Here is a 22,684-nt window from a genome sequence, read left to right on the forward strand (position 1 = left end):
CAGCTCATGGATTCTATTTCTGGGACTTTTGCATCTTCCTCCTGTGCCAGATCACCAAGTATCTGGTGAGAAATAGAGGGCTGACCAGTTTAGTTTTCAAAAGACTCCGTAAGAGGCAGAAACGGGCACCAGAAATAAGCTGACTTATGTCACTTCCCCAGTGAACACTTAGGTCTGGGTAATCATATCCATCTGTTCATTAAGCCACTGGTCAGTCATTATGCCTTAAAGTCACGGAAAGCTGAGGTCATCGTTCTAGTTCATCTTGTTTTTCAAACTGGTCCTTTCATACCCACCTGGCTGCTGAGTGCATTGTGAATCTCACCTGCTTTTCCCCACTGATTTCTTTCTGTGCCCATCACCTCCTGGCCAAGTGCAGGGCTAGTTGAAAATCCTTGCTTCTTGCCCTGGCCGGTTGGCTCAGTGGTAGAGCGTCAGCCCATTGTGTGGATGTCCTAGGTTCAATTCCCAGTCAGGGCACATAGGAGAGGTGCCCATCTGCTTCTCCATCCCTCCCCCTCTTGCTTCTCTCTTGCTCTCTCACTCTCTCTTTCACAGCCACGGCTCAATTGAAGTAAATTGGCCCAGGTACTGAGAGCTCCATGGCCTCGCCTCAGGCAGCACCATGAGCTTGGTTGCTGAGCAACGGAGCAATGCTCCAGATGGGCAGAGCATCACCCCCTAGTGGGCTTGTCCAGTGGATCCCACACAGGATGCCTGCAGAAGTCTTGTCTCTCTGCCTCCCTTTCTCTCACTGAATAAAACAAATAAAAATAAATAAATAAATCTTGTTTCTTGCTTATCCACACTTGTTACCAACATGACTAAAATGAAAACCCCATAAGCTAGGAAGGAATCCCAGTGTAAGAAATCACCGTGGGGTCTCATCCGTTACTACCTCCAGCTGGTAGTATTTTTTTAACCCATTGATAGTGAGGCCTACATCTCTTGTTAATCTTTGGCTTGCCTAAGAGTAGTGTGTGTCTGTGTGCAGGGATGGCAGTCATTATTTTAGTTTTAAAAACTCATTTAAAAAACTAAAGAAATTACCCAAGTTGCAAGTCATGTACAGAATAACAAACATAGTCTGCTTTAAACTTAACAGAATGATGTAATAAAAGTCAATCCACAGGAAAAAAAAAAAGTACCTTTTGGAAGACTGAAAGTAAAGCTTGCCTACTTTCAATATAACTGGTCTGCTCAGTGAGAGATCTGATCCTCAGGACAAGAGAGTCCAGCTCCTCATTTTCAAATATGTCTGGTATTTTTCCCAAATTCAGAATGCTGTTCAAGTCTTCCAAAAATGGCTCCTTGGGTGAAACATATAGCTATCTCATAAATAGGTAAATTAAATACACCAAGCAATAATTTTAAGAAGAATTGAGATTAGTTTTTTCTTTTAAAACTAAACTTCTCTTAATTCAAACCCATCAAAAAATTAAAAAAAATATATATATATTTTTCTGAGTCAAATAAGCTTCATTCATCCATTCATTGATGCAAACATTAGAGAAACACATGTTTGGTTCTGACAGTCTGCCAACACCTGTGTGACTACTCACTGGGTCAAGAGGGACAGGAAGGGTGGAGCCAGTAATGACCTGAGCAGTGACTCTCTTCCCTCAAGCAGTGTCCTGGAGGCTCTTTTTTAAATTTATAATTTTAATTTGTGTTTACATAGATTCAAGTGTCCCACCGAATATATCTTTCCCCACCCCCTTATTCCCCCTTGCCCCCCGCATGCCCCCTCCCCCCTTCCCTCCAGGATTTGCTGTCCTGTTCTCTGTAATGCTGTGTTATGTATATAATTTCATTAATCTCTTTCCCATCTCTGATCCCATCTTCTCTTCTACTTTCCCTCTGTCCGCTTTCCCTCTGGTCCCTTTGATCCCACCTCTGCCTCTGTTCCGTTGCTCAGTTCACATTGTTCATTGGATTCCTCAAATGAGTGAGGTCACATGGTATTTTTTTTTCTCTGCCTGGCTTATTTCATTTAGCATAATAGTTTCTAGGTCTACCATGTTGTTGTGAAAGGTAATATTTCCTTCTTCCTCACGACCGCGTAGTATTACATTATATATATGTACCACTGCTTTCTAATCCACTTGTCCACCGATGGACACTTGAGCTGTTTCCAGATCTTGGCTATTGTAAACAATGCTGCAATAAACATGGGGGTGCATTTTTCTTTTGAATCAGTGATTTGGTATTCATAAGATATATTCCTAAAAGTGGGATAGCTGGGTCAAAGGGCAGTTCCATTTTTAATTTCTTGAGGAATCTCCATACTGTTTTCTATAGTGGCTACACCAGTCTGCATTCCCACCAGCAGTGCAGGGGAGTTCCCTTTTCTCCACATCCTCATCAGCACTTATTATGTGTTGTTTTGTTAATGAGCGCCATTCTGACTGGTGTGAGGTGATATCTCATTGTGGTTTTAATTTGCATTTCTCTAATCATTAGTGATGTTGAACATTTTTTCATATGTCTACTGGGCATCTGTATGTCCTCTTTGGAGAAATATCCATTTCTTTTGCCCATTTTTGATTGGATTGTTTATCTTCCTGGTGTTGACTTTTACAAGGTCTTTATAAATTTTGGTTATTAACCCCTTATCAGACGTATTGGCGAATATATTCTCCCACTGTGTGGGTTATCTTTCTATTTTCTTAATGATGTCTTTTGCTGTGCAAAAGCTTTTTAGTTTAATACAGTCCCATTTGTTCATCCTGTCCTTTATTTCACTTGCCTGTGAAAATAAATCAGCAAAAATATTACTATGAGAGATATCGGAGAGTTTACTGCCTATGTTTTCTTCTAAAATGTTTATGGTTTCACGAATTACATTTAAGTCTTTTAACCATTTTGAGTTTACTTTTGTGAAGGGTGTAAGTTGGTGATACAGTTTCATTTTTTTGCAAGTACCTGACTAACTTTCCCAACACCATTTGTTAAATAGACTGTCTTTACTCCATTGTATGCTCTTACTTCCTTTGTCAAATATCAATTGTCCATATAGGTGTGGGTTTATTTCTGATTCTTAGTTCTGTTCCATTGATCTGTATGCCTGTTCTTATGCCAGTACCAAGCTGTTTTGAGTATGATGGCTTTGTAGTATAACTTGATATCAGAAAATGTGATATCCCCCACATTATTCTTTTTCAGGATTGCTGAAGCTATTCATGTTCTTTTTTGGTTCCATATAAATTTTTGGAATATTTGTTCTATATCTTTGAAGTATGTCATTGGTATTTTAATAGGAACTGCATTGAATTTATAGATTGCTTTGGGTAATATAGACATTTTAATGATGTTTATTCTTCCTATCCATGAACATGATATATGCTTCCATTTGTTTGTATCTTCCTTGATTTCCTTTAACAATGTTTTATAATTTTCTGAGTACAAGTCTTTAACCTCTTTGGTTAAATTTACTCACAGGTACTTTTTTTTGTTACAATAGTGAAGGGGATTGTTTTCTTAATTTCTCTTTCAGATAGTTCATTGTTGGTGTATATAAATGCCACTGATTTCTGATTATTGATTTTATATCCTACCACCTTGCTGAATTCATTTATCAGGTCCAGTAGGTTTTTTGACTGAAACTTTAGAGTTTTCTATGTATAGTATCATATCAGCAAATAATGATAGTTTTACTTCTTCTTTTCCAATTTGGATGCCTTTTATTTCTTTTTCTTGTCTGATTGCTATGGCTAGAACTTCCAGGACTATGTTGAATAAGAGTGGTGAAAGGGGGCACCCCTGCCTTGTCCTGATCTTAAGGAGATTTCTTTTAATTTTTGCCCATTGAGTATGATGTTGGCTGTGGGTTTGTCATAGATGGCCTTTATCATACCTTTATGAGGTATGATCCCTGTTTCCCCCTTTGCTGAGAGTTTTGATCATAAATGGGTGCTGGATTTTATCAAATGCTTTTTCTGCATCTATAGATATTATCATGTGATTTTTATCCTTTCTTTTGTTTATGTGATGAATCACATTGATTGATTTGTGGATATTGTACCAGCCTTGCCTCCCCAGAGTAAATCCCACCTGATCATGATGTATGATTTTTTTTCATATATTGCTGGATCCGGTTTGCTAATATATATTTTGTTGAGGATTTTAGCATCTGAATTCATCAAGGATATTGGTCTATAGTTTTCTTTCTTTGTAGTGTATTTGCCATGTTTTGAAATCAGTATTATGCTTGTCTCATAAAAGGAGTTTGGAAGTCTTCCCTCTTGAATTTTTTGAAATAGCTTGAGAAGGATAGGAGATAGTTCTTTGAATATTTGGTAAAATTTGCTGGTGAAGCCATCTGGCCCAGGACTTTTGTTTTTTGGGAGTTTTTTGATAACTGTTTTAATCTCATTTGATAAAATTGGTCTAAGTTTTCTGATTCTTCTATATTGATTTTTGAAAGATTATATGTTTTGAGGAATTTGTCCATTTTGCCTAGGTTGTCTAATTTTATGGGATATAGTTCTTCATAGTATTTTCTTACAATCCTTTGTATTTCTGGTGCGTCAGTTGTTACTTCTCCTCTCTCATTTCTAATTTTGTTTGAGTCTTCTCTCTTTTTTTCTTGGTGAGCCTGGTTAAAGGTTCATCAAGCTTGTTTACCTTTTCAAAGAACCAGCTCCTGGTTTCATTGATCCTCTGTATTGCTTTTTTAGCCACTATGTGATTTGTTATTATTATTAATAATCTTTATTATTTCCTTCCTTCTACTTCCTCAGGGTTTTACTTGCTGTTCTTTTTCTAGTTCTTTTAGATGGAGGGTTAAATTGTTTGAGCTTTTTCTAGCTTCTTAAGGTATGCCTGTAGTGCTATGAACTTCAGGACTGCTTTTGCTGTGTCCCATAAATTTTGAGTTGTTGTATGTTTGTTTTCATTTGTTTCAAGGAAATTTTTTATTTCTTCCTTGATCTTATTGTTAATCCATTCATTATTTAATAACATGGTATTTAGTTCCCAAGTGTTTGAGTGTTTTTCAGTTTTTCTATTGTAGTTGATTTCTAGTTTCATGCCATTGTGATCCGAGAAGATGCTTGATATGATTTCAATCTTCTTAAATTTGTTAAGACTCATTTTGTGTCCTAGTATGTGGTCTATCCTAGAGAATGTACCATGAGCACTTGAAAAAAATGTATATTCTGCTGCTTTAGGGTGAAAATTTCTGAAGATATCTATTAAATCCAGTTATGTAGTGTGTCCTTAAAGGTTGCTGTTTCTTTGTTAATTTTCTTTCTTGAGGATCTATCTAGTGATGTTAGTGGGGTATTGAAATCCCCTACTATTATCGTATTGCTATTGATTTCGCCCTTCAAATCCATCAAAATCTGCTTCATATATTTAGGTGCTCCTATATTAGGTGTGTAGATATTTATAACAGTTATATCTTCCTGTTGGATTGTTCCCTTTATCATTATGTAGTGACCTTCTTTATTCCTTACTATAGCCTTTGTTTTAAAGTCTATTTTGTCTGATGTAAGTATTGCTACCCCAGCTTTTTTTTCATTTCTATTTGCATGAAATATTTTTTTCTATCCCTTTACTTTCAGTCTATGTGTATCTTTTATTTTGAGGTGTGTCTCTTATAGACAGCATATGTATGGGTCCTGTTTTCTTATCCATGCAGCTACTCTATGTCTTTTGATTAGAGCATTTAATCCATATCCATTTAAGGTTATTATTGATATGTAGTTGTTTATTGCCATTTTATTCTTTAAATCTACATTCCTCTTTTACTAGATTTTCTCCCCCTTTGTTCCACTTACAGCAGGCCCCTTAACATTTCTTGTAGCATTGGTTTGGTTGTAATAAATTCCTTGAGTTTTCTCTTGTCTGGGAAGCTTTTTATTTCTCATTCAATTTTAAATGATAGCCTTCCTGGATAGAGAAGTCTTGGTTGTAGGCTCTTGTTTTGCATTACTTTGACTATTTCTTGCCTTTCCCTTCTGGCTTCTAATGTTTCTGTTAAAAAGTCAGATGTCATCCTTATGGGGGCTCCTCTGTAGGTAATTGACTGCTTTTGTCTTAAAGCTTTTAGTATTCTTTCTTTATCTCTTAATTTTTGTATTTTAATTATGATGTGTCTTGGTGTTGGCCTTTTTGGGTTCATCCTTAATGGAACTCTATGTGCTTCTTGAACTTGTGTAACACATCAACTTTTGTATGTGAATGCCGCACAGACTAGGATTATTTTTCAACCAAGTTTGGCTCTATACAGGGTTCCCAATCAAACAGAAAAGGTAAAATAATCTCTACCAGAGGAGTTATAAGTAGTATGAACATTTTGGGTTTGAGAATAAACCAAACTTTCTTTAACAACAACAACAACAACAAAAAAGCATCCTTAGGCTTGTTGGCTCCTTGGGATACTCCTCAGACACTCACAGGTTTCAGGTATCTCTGCCCAGGTGAGGGTGGGTGGAGCTGGTGGGGACCGTCTCAAGTAGGGACCCCCAGCAGTGACATGGGGATAGCTGCTTTCCTGTCTCACCTGAGTCATGAGGGAAAACCACTAAAGCTCATTAACACACTGATTATTACCCACTTGTTGAGAGTTTAGCTCAGGTACTCCATGGTGTTGCTGCCTCCATTTTGTTTGATCAAGAGGCCTGCAGAAGACTTAGATGCCAGCCCCATCATTTAAGTGCATGCCTTAGCTAGCAGCCCAGAGACTCACAAACAAAGGTAGGCTCCTGATAGGACTTCTCAACAGCCCTTGTGATTGACAGTCTCCAGGCCTTCCAGAGCCTGTATGACTTCTGTATTCTTTAGATAATACTTCCCTGTGGGGCTTACCAAAGCTCTACTCTTTGGGTTTAAGTGGATCAATCTGACCCTAGTCCAGAAAACACATGGACCCTCAGAAAGACATGTGCCTCAGGTCCTGCCCCTCTCTCCATCTGCTCCCTGCCTTTGCATCTCCATGTGGCCCCTTGTGATGCTCTGTGTACTTTCTCCAGGAACTGTGAGCAATAGACTCCTCTATTTCTATTTGTCTTGTGCTCTGTTGTTGAACTATGACTCACCATCTGGCAACCTGTGCTCCACCACTTAACATATGTTAGTTTTACAAAGTCATAACTCCATTTTATTGATTCACATAAAAAGCAACGACATGGTCAGCAGAAACCTGGGAATTGTGGAAAGGAGACCCAAAGACCAGGAAGTCTGGAATCACATGGGAGTAGAGGAGTCATGTTCAACTCAGTTTTGATTTGGTTGTGGAAAACTATGTCTTAAATTACAACAATAGGTTCCCAGCATGGGAGAAACTACATTTTCTGAGACCCAGAAGGAAAGAATCTGGTAGAAATCTCCACCTGATCAACAGAGGAGGGTATTTAAATTTGGGGACTACAGTCAAACCAGAAAAGGGGGACATTATGGAGTGCAGAAGATATGACATGGCACTTGGGTTTACTCTCAAAATATGACATAAAAAACACAGCTCTAGAGAGAGGCCCAGAATTAGGAAAAGAAACAAGATGAGGGTCTGAACAGTACTAATAACTATACATGTCTGGCTCATAGATAATAAATAATGTCTCCTTGAAATTTTGCCACAAAGAAGTTATTAATAAATACAATCTAATTATATTTTGGCTGTGGAAGGGTGTAACTTAGGCAAAATAACACATTTTTTAAAAGCGGGGATAATTAACATTTTTGTTTATTTAGAAGTAAAGTATGTCCTGCAAGGAAAGTCCTTACTGGATGGAAAAATTAAGAAGGATGGAGGAGAGAAGCAGGAGCCCTCACTCCACAAGTGCACACTACAGACTATGTGGTCAGATACAGATAGTGTTTCTTTGTTTGTTTTTTAAGCATGATTACAAAACTAATTCAGGTACAAGATGGCTACCTTTATCTCTATAGACAAATTACTTCTAATTGCCAAACACCCATCTTTGGTCAATTAAAATGAAAATTATAAAGTCAAAGAAACCACTTTTGTTGTGATGCATATGCAAAACTATCAACATCATGATTACAAATACATATACTTTATGGATTATAATGGTATAAGAACAGAAAATAATGAAAAGAATTGATATAGTAGGTTAATATGATTATAGATCAATATATTCTTTTCAAATATTAGATGGGGTATTATTTAAATAGCAAATAATAAAGACAATAAAATACTTACCTGATCTAGCTTTAAATTAGAAACTATCAAAGCAGTAGGGTTCCCTTCCAGTCCTGCTTGAATAAACACCTTTTTAAAGTCTTCTTTGAATTCCATGTAGGCATAATTGTGAGTTATAGGCATGTGGTACACTTTATATTCTGTCAAATAACAGGCCAAGGTTGTACAACTTTCTTTTCCACATCCATCTATTCCAATCTTTGGAAGAAGAAAAAAAAATCCAAGCTATGATTCCTATATATGTTCTGGGTATCTTTCACTGAATAGTTTTCTGTCTAGGTATGCTATAGATTTAGACAGCAAAAATACCTTAGACTATTTTTTATAATCTTTTTGGGAGATACAGTAAACATCAAGTATTTTATCAAAATTTATTAAGAAATTCATAGAATCAAGATTTTCATCTTTCCTTTTGAAATATATAACTTCACCAGAAAAGGTAATCAGGAAAAATAGCATATATAGGCTTATAACTAATAGTTATGTCACTGTCAATATTTCATTCTTTATAAAAATTTAGATAGGTCTTTTCCCATTTATTTTGAGCAGTAAAAACTTAAAAGAGTTTTTGGTAATGATGAAAAAGTACTACCTTTTTAAACAGCTTTGTTGAGATATAATTTAGACTACATCTGTTTTAAGTGTACAATTCAATGGTTCCTCTAGGAATTATACTTTATACTTTAACAATCTACTCCAGATGAACACTAACTTGATTCCTAGAAAGTCTGCCCTAATAGAGCCCCATTTTCTTTTTCTTTTTCTGCTATTATTATATGTACTCTTTGCTATAATCCTATGAATAGTTTTATAATTAATATTTCATGCAACTGTTTTTTAAAGCAATTAAAAGAAAAAAATATTTATGCCTTCTGATCTCCAATGTGTTTGATGATGTCAGCTGTTAATCCTGTTAAGATTTACCAATACATGATGGTCTGTTTTCCTGATGCCTTCATAATTTTTCTCTTTGTCCTTGTTTTTAACTAGTTTGACTATGATGTGACAACGTGTGGACCTACTTGTGTTTATCTAACTTGAAGTTTCTTCAACTACCACTGAATTTCTTGGTGTAAATATTAATGTCTTGGACATTATTTTTACAAATTTTTTTTCTGTTCCTCTTCTTTCTTTTTTACTTCCTTACCTATTCAACTAATGCTCTCATCTGAATGACTAATCTGACTGTGATCATTTGTTTCCTTAAAAAAAAATCTGTTTTAGGAGGGTTCAAAAAAAGGAGAAAGGAAGACAAGATGGCGATGGAGTAGGCAGATGTACCAACTTCCACCTCCCATAACCAAAGTGGATTACAAACTAATTTTAAGAACCATCATCTGGAAAAACCAACTTTGGACTAAACTAAGAGGACTCTTTAACCAAGGAACACTGAAGAAGCCACACTGAGACTGGTAGGAAAAGCAGAAATGTGAAGAGGGCTGCTCAGCTCCCCGGAGCGAACGGAAGTCAGGAGAGACTTGTGTGGTGGAAAGTGAGTTTAGCAGAGAGGGGAGGGACCTGAGTCCCAGGAACAAAGCCCCAGCCTGCAGCCCCAGAGCCTAGAAGAGGCATATGGGCAGTATTTAGCTGGGAACAAGACAGGATACTGTTTGTGAGAAAGAGACTGATTTCTCAGACCCAGGAAGGGACTGCGCAGGAAACCTCTCTCACAACCACTCACCTGGGGCTCCAGGGGATGGGGAGAGAAGAGAGGTCCAGAGTAGCAGGAAGAGAGTGTAATCTAGGAGGCACAGGGAGAAACATTTTGAGAGACAGCCACCACTCTAACCTCTGGGACGAGCCACTCCCCAAATCTGAAGTGAATATTTCCCCTGGAAACAGCAATACCAGCAAAGGGAAGCAGGACACCAGCCAAACAAACTATCCTGGGGCACTCAGAGCAGAGTCACTTAGAAGGAGGGAACTTTCTGGACTACAACAGTGAATCGTAGGGTCTGAGCTGCAGTGCTCCCACCCACACATCTGAGGGCTCGCCGGAGGGCGGGCGGCAGCAGGATGCAGAAGCACGGTTCTGTTGGCAAGGACAGAAGCCGGCTGGCCACCACTAAGGCCCAGGTGTGAGCTCAGTCTTGCCCAGCTGGGGAGGAGGGGATGTGCAAAAGTGGTCAAACCCAGCTGTGGGCCACCTGCAATCCAGCCTGCAGGGGGAAAGGGCGGGAACCCCGGAAGGGGTGGAGACATGCCCTTGAGCAAGGGCGCAGGAGCACAGCCTTGCCCCACCCACAGAACCGAGGCTTGTGGCTTGACTTGGGAGCTGGCTCCTCCATGGGGGTGGAGCCAAAAGCCCAGGACAGGTGGAGTCCCGCGCGGCCTGTGGAGGCAAGGCTTGCAGCTGTCCCACGAGCAGGCTCTTCCTGCAAGGGTGGGGCAAAAGCCCAGAATCAGGTGGAGACCCGCAGCTGAGGAAAGGTGCTCACCCCTGTCCTCAGGGCCGAGCATAATGCCACTCGCAGGGGAGGGACAAAGGCCAAGGCCACTGAGACTTGTACACCCGAGCACGTGATCACAGCTACTGCCGTGAAGGAGAGGCGGAAACCACAGCAACAGCCCCAGTGGGCAGGCATCAGCAACGCCCATACCCAAACACCCTAGGCAGCAACAGCAGAGGGGGTGGCGGGCTTGCAGACAGACCAAACCTAGGAAACACAGAGGCCACACCCAGTGGACTCCAGTGGCCAAAACCTTCTTTTACACAGACAAAATGAGAAGGCAGAGAAATGCAACACAAATGAATCAAGAGAAATCCCCAGAAAAGGACCTGAATGAGTCAGATATAACCAAATTACCAGATGCAGAGTTTAAAATAATGATTGTTAGGATGCTCAAAGATATTAGAACAACAATAGATGGTCATTACGAATACTTAAATAAAGAGATAGCAAATATAAAAAAGGACATTGAAATAATAAAAAAGAATCAGTCAGAAATGACAAATACAATATCAGAAATGGAGAACACAATGGAAGGAATTAAAAGCAGGATGGATGAAGCTGAAAATCAAATGAGTAAGTTAGAGGACAAGATAAATAAAGGCACGGAAGCAGAGCAGAAAAAAAAAGACACTCAAAAAGTCTGAGGAAACTCTAAGAGAGCTCTGTGACAACATGAAGAGAAATAACATCCGCATCATAGGGGTTCCTGAAGAAGAAGAGAAAGAACAAGGGATAGAGACTTTGTTTAAACATATCATAGCTGAAAACTTCCCTCAATTAAGGCAGGGAGACATCTCACAAGTTCAAGAAGCACAGAGAACTCCATTAAAGAGAAACCCAAAGAAATCTACACCAAGACACATCATAATTAAAATACCAAAGCTAAGTGATAAAGAGAAAATATTAAAAGCTGCTAGAGAAAAAAGACTATCAAAAGAGCCCCATAAGGATGACTTCCAACTTCTCAACAGAAACACTTGAGGCCAGAAGGGAATGGCAAGAAATATTCAAAGTAATGCAGAACAAGAACCTACAATCAAGACTACTTTATCCAGCAAGGCTATTGTTTAAAATTGAAGGAGAAATAAAAAGCTTTCCAGACAAAAAACCTCAAGGAATTCACTACAACCAAACCAAGTCTGCAAGAAATGCTAAGGGGCCTATTGTAAACAGATCAAAGGAGAAAAAAAATAGAGCAAAAGAGGAATACAGTTTTAAAGAATAAAATGGCAATAAACAATTACATATCAATAATAACCTTAAATGTAAATGGCTTAAATGCTCTAATCAAAAGACATAGGGTAGCTGCATGGATAAGAAAATAGGACCCATACATATGCTGTCTACAAGAGAAACACCTTAAAACAAAAGATGCACATAGACTGAAGATGAAAGGATGGAAAAAAATATTTCACGCAAATGGAAATGAAAAAAAAACTGGGGTAGCAATACTTATATCAGACAAAATAGACTTTAAAACAAAGACCATAGTAAGAGATAAAGAAGGTCACTACATAATGATAAAGGGAGTAATCCAACAGGAAGATATAGCCGTTATAAATATCTACACACCTAATATAGGAGCACCTAAATATATAAAGCAGACTTTGATGAATTTGAAGGGTGAGATCAACAGCAATACTATAATAGTAGGGGATTTCAATACCCCACTAACATCACTAGATAGATCCTCAAGAAAGAAAATTAACAAAGAAACAGCAGACTTACTGGAAACCCTAGATCAACTCAATTTAATAGATATCTTCAGAAATTTTCACCCTAAAGCAGCAGAATATACATTCTTTTCAAGTGCTCATGGTACATTCTCTAGGATAGACCACATGTTAGGGCACAAAAGTGCTCTCAACAAATTTAAGAAGACTGAAATCATATCAAGCACTTTCTCCAAGCACAACGGCATGAAACTAGAAATGAACCACAACAGAAAAGCTCAAAAATTCTCAAACATATGGAAACTAAATAGCAGGTTGTTAAATAATGAATGGATTAAGAATGAAATTAAAGAAGAAATAAAAAAATTCCTAGAAACGAATGACAATGAGCATACAACAACTCAAAATTTATGGGACACAGTGAAAGCAGTACTGAGAGGGAAGTTCATAGCACTACAGGCACACTTTCAGAAGCTAGAAAAAGCTCAAATAAACAACTTATCCCTGCATCTAAAAGAATTAGAAAAAGAATAGCAAGTAAAGCCCAAATGTAGTAGAAGGAAGGAAATAATAAAGGTCGGAGCAGAAATAAATGACATAGAGGCTAAAGAAACAATACAGAGGATCAATGAAACTAGGAGCTGGTTCTTTGAAAAGGTAAACAAGATTGATGAACCTTTAACTAGACTCACCAAGAAAAAGAGAGGACTCAAATAAATAAAATTAGAAATGAGAGAGGAGAGATAACAACTGACACAACAGAAATACAAAATATTGTAAGAAAATACTATGAAGAACTGTATGCCAAAAAACTAGACAACCTAGATGAAATGGACAAATTCCTTGAAACATACAATCTTCCAAAAATCAATCTGGAAGAATCAGAAAACCTAAACAGACCGATTACACCAAATGAGATCGAAACAGTTATCAAAAAACTCCCAACAAAGAAAAGTCCGGGGCCCGATGGCTTCACAATGGAATTCTACCAAATATTCAAAGAAGAACTAACTCCTATCCTTCTCAAACTATTTCAAAAAATTCAAGAGGAAGGAAGACTTCCAGGCTCCTTTAATGAGGTGAGCATAATTCTGATTCCAAAACCCGGCAAAGACAACACAAAGAAAGAAAATTATAGGCCAATATCTCTGATGAATATAGATGCTAAAATCCTCAACAAAATATTAGCAAACCGGATCCAACAATATATGGAAAAAATCATACACCGTGATCAAGTGGGATTTATTCTGGGGAGGCAAAGCTGGTACAATATTCGTAAATCAATCAATGTGATTCATCACATAAACAAAAAGAAGGAGAAAAACCATATGATAATTTCAATAGATGCAGAAAAAGCATTTGATAAAATCCAGCACCCATTCATGATCAAAACTCTCAGCAAAGAGGGAATACGGGGAACATACCTCAACATGATAAAAGCCATCTATGAGAAACCCACAGCCAACATCATACTCAATGGGCAAAAATTAAAAGCAATCCTCTTAAGATCAGGAACAAGGTAGGGGTGCCCCCTTTCACCACTCTTATTTAACATAGTTCTGGAAGTCCTAGCCACAGCAATCAGACAAGAAGAAGAAATAAAAGGTATTCAAGTTGGAAAAGAAGAAGTAAAACTATCATTATTTGCAGATGATATGATATTGTATATAGAAAACCCTAAAGTCTCAGTCAAAAAGCTACTGGACCTGATAAATGAATTCAGCAAAGTGGCAGGTTATAAAATCAATACTCAGAAATCAGAGGCATTTTTATACACCAACAATGAACAGTCAGATAGAGAAATTAAGGAAACAATCCCCTTCACAATTACAACCAAAAAAATAAAGTACCTAGGAGTAAACTTAACCAAGGAGACTAAAGACTTGTACTCTGAAAATTACAAAGCATTGATAAAAGAAATCAAGGAAGATACAAACAAGTGGAAGCATATACCGTGCTCATGGTTAGGAAGAATAAACATCATTAAAATGTCTATATTACCCAAAGCAATCTATAAATTCAATGCAATACCAATTAAAATACCAATGACATACTTCAAAGATATAGACCACATATTCCAAAAATTTATATGGAACCAAAAGAGAACACGAATAGCCTCATCAATCTTAAAAAAGAAGAATAAAGTGGGAGGTATCACACTTCCTGATATCAAATTATACTACAAGGCCATTGTACTCAAAACAGCCTGGTACTGGCATAAGAACAGGCATATAGATCAATGGAACAGAACAGAGAAACCAGAAATAAACCCACAGTTCTATGGACAACTGATATTTGACAAAGGAGGTAATGAAATACATTGGAGTAAAGACAGCCTCTTTAACAAATGGTGTTGGGAAAATTGGACAGCTACCTGCAAAAAAATGAAACTAGATCACCAGCTTATACCACTCACAAAAATAATCTCAAAGTGGATAAAAAACTTAAATGTACGCCATGAAACCATAAGCATCTTAGAAGAAAACATAGGCAGTAAGCTCTCCGACATCTCTTGGAGCAATATATTTGCTGATTTATCTCCACAGGGAAGTGAAATAAAAGACAGGATAAACAAATGGGACTATATCAAACTAAAAAGCTTTTGTACAGCTAAAGACAACAAGAACAGAATAAAAAGACAAACTACACAATGGGAGAACTTATTTGACAATACGTCTGATAAGAGATTAATAACCAAAATTTATAAAGAACTTGTAAATCTCAACACCAGGAAGACAAACAATCCAATCCAAAAATGGGCAGAAGAGATGAATAGACACTTCTCCAAAGAGGACATACAGATGGCCAATAGGCATATGAAAAAATGCTCAACATCACTAATCATTAGAGAAATGCAAATTAAAACCACAATGAGATATCACCTCACACCACCCAGAATGGCGCTCATCAACAAAACAACACAGAATAAGTGATGGCGAGAATGTGGAGAAAAGGGAACCCTCCTGCACTGCTGGTGGGAATGCAGACTGGTGCAGCCACTGTGGAAAACAGTATGGAGATTCCTCAAAAAACTGAAAGTCAAACTGCCCTTTGACCCAGCTATCCCACTTTAAGGAATATACCCCAAGGATAGCATAGAACGGCTCCAAAAGGAGAAATGCACCCCATGTTTGTGGCAGCATTGTTCACAATAGCGAAGATCTGGAAACAGCCTAAATGTCCATCAGAGGACGAGTGGATTAAAAAGCTTTGGTACATATATACTATGGAATACTACTCAGCCATAAGAAATGATGACATCGGATTATTTACAATAACATGGATGGACCTTGATAACATTATACGGAGTGAAATAAGTAAATCAGAAAAAAACCCAAGAACTATATGAATCCATACATAGAAGGGACATAAAAATGAGACTCAGAGACATGAACAAGAATGTGATGGCAAGAGGGGGGATGGGGCGAAGAAGGAGAGAGGGGTTGGGGGAGGGGAGGGGCACAAAGAAAACCAGATAGAAGGTGACAGAAGACAATTTAACTTTGGGGGAGGGGTATACAGCACAATCAAATGTCAAAATAATCTAGGCCCTGGCCGGTTGGCTCAGCAGTAGAGCGTCAGCCTGGCATGCGGGGGACCCGGGTTTGATTCCAGGCCAGGGCACATAGGAGAAGCACCCATTTGCTTCTCCACCCCCACCCCCTCCTTCCTCTCTGTCTCTCTCTTCCCCTCCCGCAGCCAAGGCTCCATTGGAGCAAAGATGGCCCGGGTGCTGGGGATGGCTCCTTGGCCTCTGCCCCAGGCGCTAGAGTGGCTCTGGTCGTGGCAGAGTGACGCCGCAGAGGGGCAAAGCATCGCCCCCTGGTGGGCAGAGCGTCGCCCCTGGTGGGCGTGCTGGGTGGATCCCGGTCAGGCGCATGCGGGAGTCTGTCTGACTGTCTCTCCCCGTTTCCAGCTTCAGAAAAAAAAATACAAAAAAAAAATAATCTAGAGATGTTTTCTCTCAGCATATGTACCCTGATTTATCAATGTCACTGCATTAAATTTAATAAATAAATTTTAAAAAATGGGCAAAAGAAATGAATAGACACTTCTCCAAAGAGGACATACAGATGGCCAATAGGCCTATGAAAAAGTGCTCAACATCACTAATCATTAGAGAAATACAAATTAAAACCACAATGAGATATCACCTCATGCCTGCCAGAATGACGCTCATCCACAAAACAACACAGAATAAGTGATGGCGAGGATGTGGAGAAAAGGGAACCCTCCTGCACTGCTGGTGGGAATGCAGACTGGTGCAGCCACTGTGGAAAACAGTATGGAGATTCCTCAAATAACTGAAAATTGAACTGCCTTTTGACCCAGCTATCCCACTTTTAGGAATATACCCTAAGAACACCATAGAACGGCTCCAAAAGGAGAAATGTACCCCCATGTTTATGGCAGCATTGTTCACAATAGCGAAGATCTGGAAACAGCCTAAGTGTCCATCAGAGGACAAGTGGATTAAAAAGCTTTGGTACATATATACTATGGAATACTACTCAGCCATAAGAAATGATGACATTGGATCATTTACAATAACATGGATGGACCTTGATAACATTATACGGAGTGAAATAAGTGAATAAAAAAACCCCTAAGAACTATATGAATCCATACATAGAAGAGACATAAAAATGAGACTCAGAGACATGAACAAGAATGTGATGGCAACGGGGGAGGAAGGGGTGGGGGGAGGGGGGATGGGGCGAAGAAGGAGAGAGGGGGTGGGGGAGGGGAGGGGCACAAAGAAAACCAGATAGAAGGTGACAGAAGACAATTTGACTTTGGGTGAGGTGTATACAGCATAATCAAATGTGAATATAATCTGGAGATGTTTTCTCTCAACATATGTAACCTGCTTTATCAATGTCACTGCATTAAATTTAATAAAAAAGAAAAAAAATTCCTCGAAACGAACGATAATGAGCAAATGTCAACTCAAAATTTATGGGACACAGCAAAAGCAGTCCTGAGAGGGAAGTTCATAGCATTACGGTCATACCTTAAGAAGCAAGAGAAAGCTCAAATAAAAACTTGACCCTGCAACTAAAAGAACTAGAAAAAGAACAGTAAGTAAAGCCCAAAGCTAGTAGAAGGAAGGAAATAATAAAGATCAGAGCAGAAATAAATGACATAGAGGCTAAAGAAACAATATAGATGATCAATGAAACCAGGAGCTGGTTCTTTAAAAGGTAAACAAGATTGATGAACCTTTAACCAGACTCATCAAGAAAAAAAGAGAGAGGACCCAAATAAATAAAATTAGAAACGAGAGTGGAGAAATAACAACTGACACAACAGAAATACAAAATATTGTAAGAAAATACTATGAAGAACTGTACACCAAAAAACTAGACAACTGAGATGAAATGGACAAATTCCTTGAAACATATAATCCTCCAAAAATTAATCTGGAAGAATCAGAAAACCTAAACAAACCAATTACAACAAATGAGATTGAAACAGTTATCAAAAAAACTCCCAAAAAAGTAAATTCCTTGGCCTGATGGCTTTACAAGTGAATTCTACCAAATATTCAAAGAAGAACTAACTCCTATCCTTCTCAAGCTATTTCAAAAAATTCAGGAGGAAGGGAGACTTCCAAGCTCCTTTTATAAGGTGAGTATAATTCTGATTCCAAAACCAGGCAAAGACAACACAAAGAAAGAAAATTATAGGCCAATATCCCTGATGAATTTAAATGCTAAAATCCTCAACAAAATATTAGCAAACCGGATCCAGCAATATGAAAAAAATCATACACCATGATCAAGTGGGATTTATTCTTGGGAGGCAAGGCTAGTACAATATTCACAAATCAATCAATATGATTCATCACATAAACAAAAAGGAGAAAAACCACATGATACTTTCAATAGATGCAGAAAAAATTTTGATAAAATCCAGCACCTATTCATGATCAAAACTCTCAGCAAAATGGGAATACAGGGAACATACCTCAACATGATAAAGGCCATCTATGACAAACCCACAGCCAACATCATACTCAATGGGCAAAAATTAAAAGCAATCCCCTTAAGATCAGGAACAAGGCAGGGCTGCCCCCTTTTACCACTCTTATTCAACATAGTTCTGGAAGCCCCAGCCTCAGCAATAGGACAAGAAGAAGAAATAAAAGGCATTCAAGTTGGAAAAGAAGTAAAACTATCATTATTTGCAGATGATATGATATTGTATATAGAAAACCCTAAATTCTCAGTCAAAAAACTACTGGATCTGATAAATGAATTCAGCAAGGTGGCAGGATATAAAATTAATACTCAGAAATCAGAGGCATTTTTATACACTAACAATGAACTGTCAGAAAGGGAAATTAAGGAAGCAGTTCCCTTTACCACTGCAACCAAAAAAATAAAGTACCTAGGAATAAATTTAACAAGGAAGATTAAAGACTTGTACTTGGAAAATTATAAAACATTGATAAAAGAAATTAGGAAGATACAAACAAGTGGAAGCATATACCGTGCTCATAGGAAGAATAAACATTATTAAAATGTCTATATTACCCAAAGCAATTTATAAATTCAATGCAATACTGATTAAAATACCAATGACTTACTTCAAAGATATAGACCACATATTCCAAAAATTTATATGGAACCAAAAGAGAACACGAATAGCTTCATCAATCTTGAAAAGGAAGAATAAAGTGGGAGGTAATCACACTTCCGGATATCAAGTTATACTATAAGGCCACTGTACTCAAAACAGCCTGGTACTGGCATAAGAACAGGCATATAGATCAATGGAACAGAACAGAGAAACCAGAAATAAACCCACACTTTTATGGACAACTGATATTTGACAAAGGAGGTAAGGGCATACATTGGAGTAAAGACAGCCTCTTCAACAACAGGAAAAATTGGAAAGCTGCCTGCAAAAAAATGAAACTAGACCACCAACTTACACCATTCACAAAAATAAACTCAAAATGGATAAAAAAAACTTAAATGTAAGCCGTAAAACCATAAGCATCTTAGAAGAAAACATAGGCAGTAAGCTCTCTGATATTTCTCGCAGCAATATATTTGCCGATTTATCTCCACAGGCAAGTGAAATAAAAGACAGGATAAACAAATGGGACTATATCAAACTAAAAAGCTTCTGCATAGCTAAAGACAATAAGAACAGAATAAAAAGACAAACTACACAATGGGAGAATATATTTGAGAATACGTCTGATAAGGGGTTAATAACCAAAATTTATAAAGAACTTGTAAAACTCAATACCAGAAAGACAAACAATCCAATAAAAAAATGGGTGAAATAAATGAATAGACACTTCTCCAAAGAGGACATACAGATGGTCAATAGCCATATGAAAAAATGCTCAACATCACTAATCATTAGAGAAATGTAAATTGAAACCACAATGAGATATCACCTCACACAAGTCAGAATGGCGCTCATCAACAAAACAACACAGATTAAGTGCTGGCAAGGATGTGGAGAAAAGGGAACCCTCCTGCACTGCTGGTGGGAATGCAGACTGGTGCAGCCACTGTGGAAAACAGTATGGAGATTCCTCAAAAAACTGAAAATCGAATTGCCTTTTGACCCAGCTATCCCACTTTTAGGAATATACCCCAAGAACACCATAGCACTGTTTGAAAAGAAGAAATGCACCCCCATGTTTATGGCAGCATTGTTCACAATAGCAAAGATCTGGATACAGCCCAAGTGTCCTTCAGCAGATGAGTGGATTTAAAAGCTTTGGTACATATATACTATGGAATACTACTCAGCCATAAGAATTGATGACATTGGATCATTTACAACAACATGGATGGACCTTGATAACATTATACTGAGCAAAATAATCAGAAAAAAACTAAGAACTATATGATTCCATACATAGGTGGGACATAAAAATGAGACTCAGAGACATGGACAAGAGTGTGGGGATTACAGGGTAGGGGGGGAGGAGGGGAGGGGCACAAAGAAAACCAGTTAGAAGGTGATGGAAGACAACTGGACTTTGGGTGATGGGAATGCAGCATAATCAAATGTCAAAATAACCTGGAGATATTTTCTCTGAACATATGTACCCTGATTTATCAATGTCACCCCATTAAAATTAATTTTTAAAAAATCTGTTTTAAATGTTCTTTATCAAATCATGATGCTACCTGTAGCTACTTCTCCTTACTGAAGCCCCCGCACGCTTGGTCAGCTTCCAATTCCATGAATGTTTTGCAAAACTGAACCTTAGTGTTAGTTTGACCTAGGGAAGAGATTCATCTATGATGCTGAATTGGCAAAACAGTCGTGAGTTCAGAGAGCAAGTGGAGACTTGTCCTGTTTTACCTTGCATTTTTAATAGGGGTTCCAACAGGACAGATAGGTTTTTGATAAACCTTCTGTAGAGAAATGGAGAAAGCAGGGTTCTAGTTGAGTGTGGGGCTTTAAAACTATTGTTCTGGATGCATTCTCATAAATTTAAGAATGAAGAACTTGCTGTTATTAGAAAAGAAAGAGTCACTGTTGTAAAGGAAGTAAAGTGGGAGTGTATGTATACTCCTTGGGAATAAAACATCTGTTAATAGTGGACACAGGCAAACAAAATCATAGCTCTTACAGAGCTTATGTTTTAAACGTGGAAACAGATGATAAATAAAACAATACGTAAGATTGGATAATGGTAAGGACTAGGCAGAATAAGGGGCAGGGACTGAGGAGGGGAGAAGGGCATGCTAATTTGGACAGGGGAGCAGAGAAGCTGCTGCAGTAGTCCCGGTGGAGACAACGGTGGGCAGGATAGGGTGTTGGTAGTTGAGATGCTGAGAAGTGGGCAGATCTGAAATATATTTGGAAGTTGCATTGCCAGTACTTAGCGATAGACTGAATGTGGGGAATGAGAGAAATGTGTCAAGGATGAGGGGCCCAGGTGTTTGGTGGGCGCAGTAGATACATGGCGGTGTTACGTATGGAATGCGAATACTAATAAAGGAATAGTTTTGGTGGTGGAAAGATCTGCATCTATTTTTGCATTTTTGCCTTAATCTTATCTCCCAATTTTTAATTCCTTTTAGTTAGTCTTGTACATTTCTGTTTACATAAAGGACTTTTAAGATAAAGCTCTGGTTTTTCTTTTTTCTTTTCTTTTTTTTTTAATTCAGTAAGAGGTGGGGAGGCAGAGACCAACTCCCGCATGTGCCCAGATGGGGACCCAAGCTCTGGTTTTTCTGAATGCAAAAATAGTGCTCTTTGGGAGAAAAAAATGGTGTAAATTAAATAATGAAATAATTATAAGTGTACAATAAATAGACAAAAAAACCCAGCCATAAATTATATGATTCACATAGTTGCTGGAATATGTTGGATTTCAGCCTTCTGAAAGCTTTTCTCTATTCAAGGTATCTGGGGATTTTCCAAGAGTTTAACTCCCGTTTGTTTTCATCTGCGCAAAGACTCATGTTTTGAAATCAATATTCAAGTGAGTGTACTGTTCTGAAGTGAGGCTCTGCCTGGTATATTAACACTGAGGACATACTGGAGATGGTGCCACAGATGCATCACTTTTATTCCTATTGAATCCTTCTACAAATGAGAAACAATTTTATGTGCTGATAAATTTCTTAGGCAAACTGTTGAAGGGAACAAGGATCTTGTCCTAGGACTCAATGACTTTGACCTTTCATAAATGGAAAGTCTGGATAAATAAAACGTTTGTAAGCGAAGTAGATTAGATTTCCTTAGCCTTTTCTTTTACAAACTTAAGACTGGAAAAATTTAAATTCTTACCAGCAACATATGACTCTCTGGTTGTCGAAGGACCCTTGTGGCCCTTGTGATGTGTTCTATGGCTTCCTTGAAGAAGATCATAGAATGAGAAATCTGGCAGAGGAAACAGGACAAATGAACTGATTTACAGGCATAGAAAAATGTTTATTATGGTTCCACATATGAGGATACAGAGATGAGAATGACTATTCTAGTAATCTAGACCCAGTGAACTGGTTGACACTTACGGAGAATAAATTTGCACACTGAGGACTGTCCCTATACTGGTAGTCTGGTGAGCAAGATTGGGGTGGAGGCCAGGGAGCGGGTAAAGGTTTGAGGGAAGAGAATAAAGAGAACAGCATCCCCTTCTTTTCTGTTGCTGTGTTGGGGGCAGAATGAGTGGTGGGAGGAGGAGTCTTAGGAAATCAGTTCACGGTAGCTGTGATTTTGCTGGTGTCTGTTCCCACACATCTCTGTCCAGAGATGCAAATGAATCACACTCATTGTACTGCTCCTTGCTGCTACCCTGGACATGGGTGCCACATTCTCTCATTTAAAATTTTACCCTATTAAATGAGACAAAATAAGATGAAACAGTATAAGACTGTATTTCTAATGGTCTATTTTAAAAT

At 38.1% G+C, this 22,684-nt stretch overlaps 1 protein-coding gene across 1 annotated transcript in view; it reads right to left on the reverse strand.

Moving 5' to 3' along the window:
- The window catches only part of DNAH14 (dynein axonemal heavy chain 14), a 207,252-nt gene that overhangs the window by 53,537 nt on the left and 131,031 nt on the right, over positions 1-22,684 (reverse strand). Inside the window, exons 53-55 of the mRNA XM_066252726.1 lie at positions 22,071-22,163; positions 8,168-8,365; positions 1,149-1,310 (exon numbers count right to left, since the gene is read on the reverse strand). Coding sequence (XP_066108823.1) covers positions 1,149-1,310; positions 8,168-8,365; positions 22,071-22,163 — 453 coding nt within the window. The remainder of the gene's footprint in view (positions 1-1,148; positions 1,311-8,167; positions 8,366-22,070; positions 22,164-22,684) is intronic.

The sequence above is a fragment of the Saccopteryx bilineata genome, chromosome 1 (genome assembly GCF_036850765.1).
Source record: "Saccopteryx bilineata isolate mSacBil1 chromosome 1, mSacBil1_pri_phased_curated, whole genome shotgun sequence".
Classification (NCBI taxonomy): Eukaryota; Metazoa; Chordata; class Mammalia; order Chiroptera; family Emballonuridae; genus Saccopteryx; species Saccopteryx bilineata.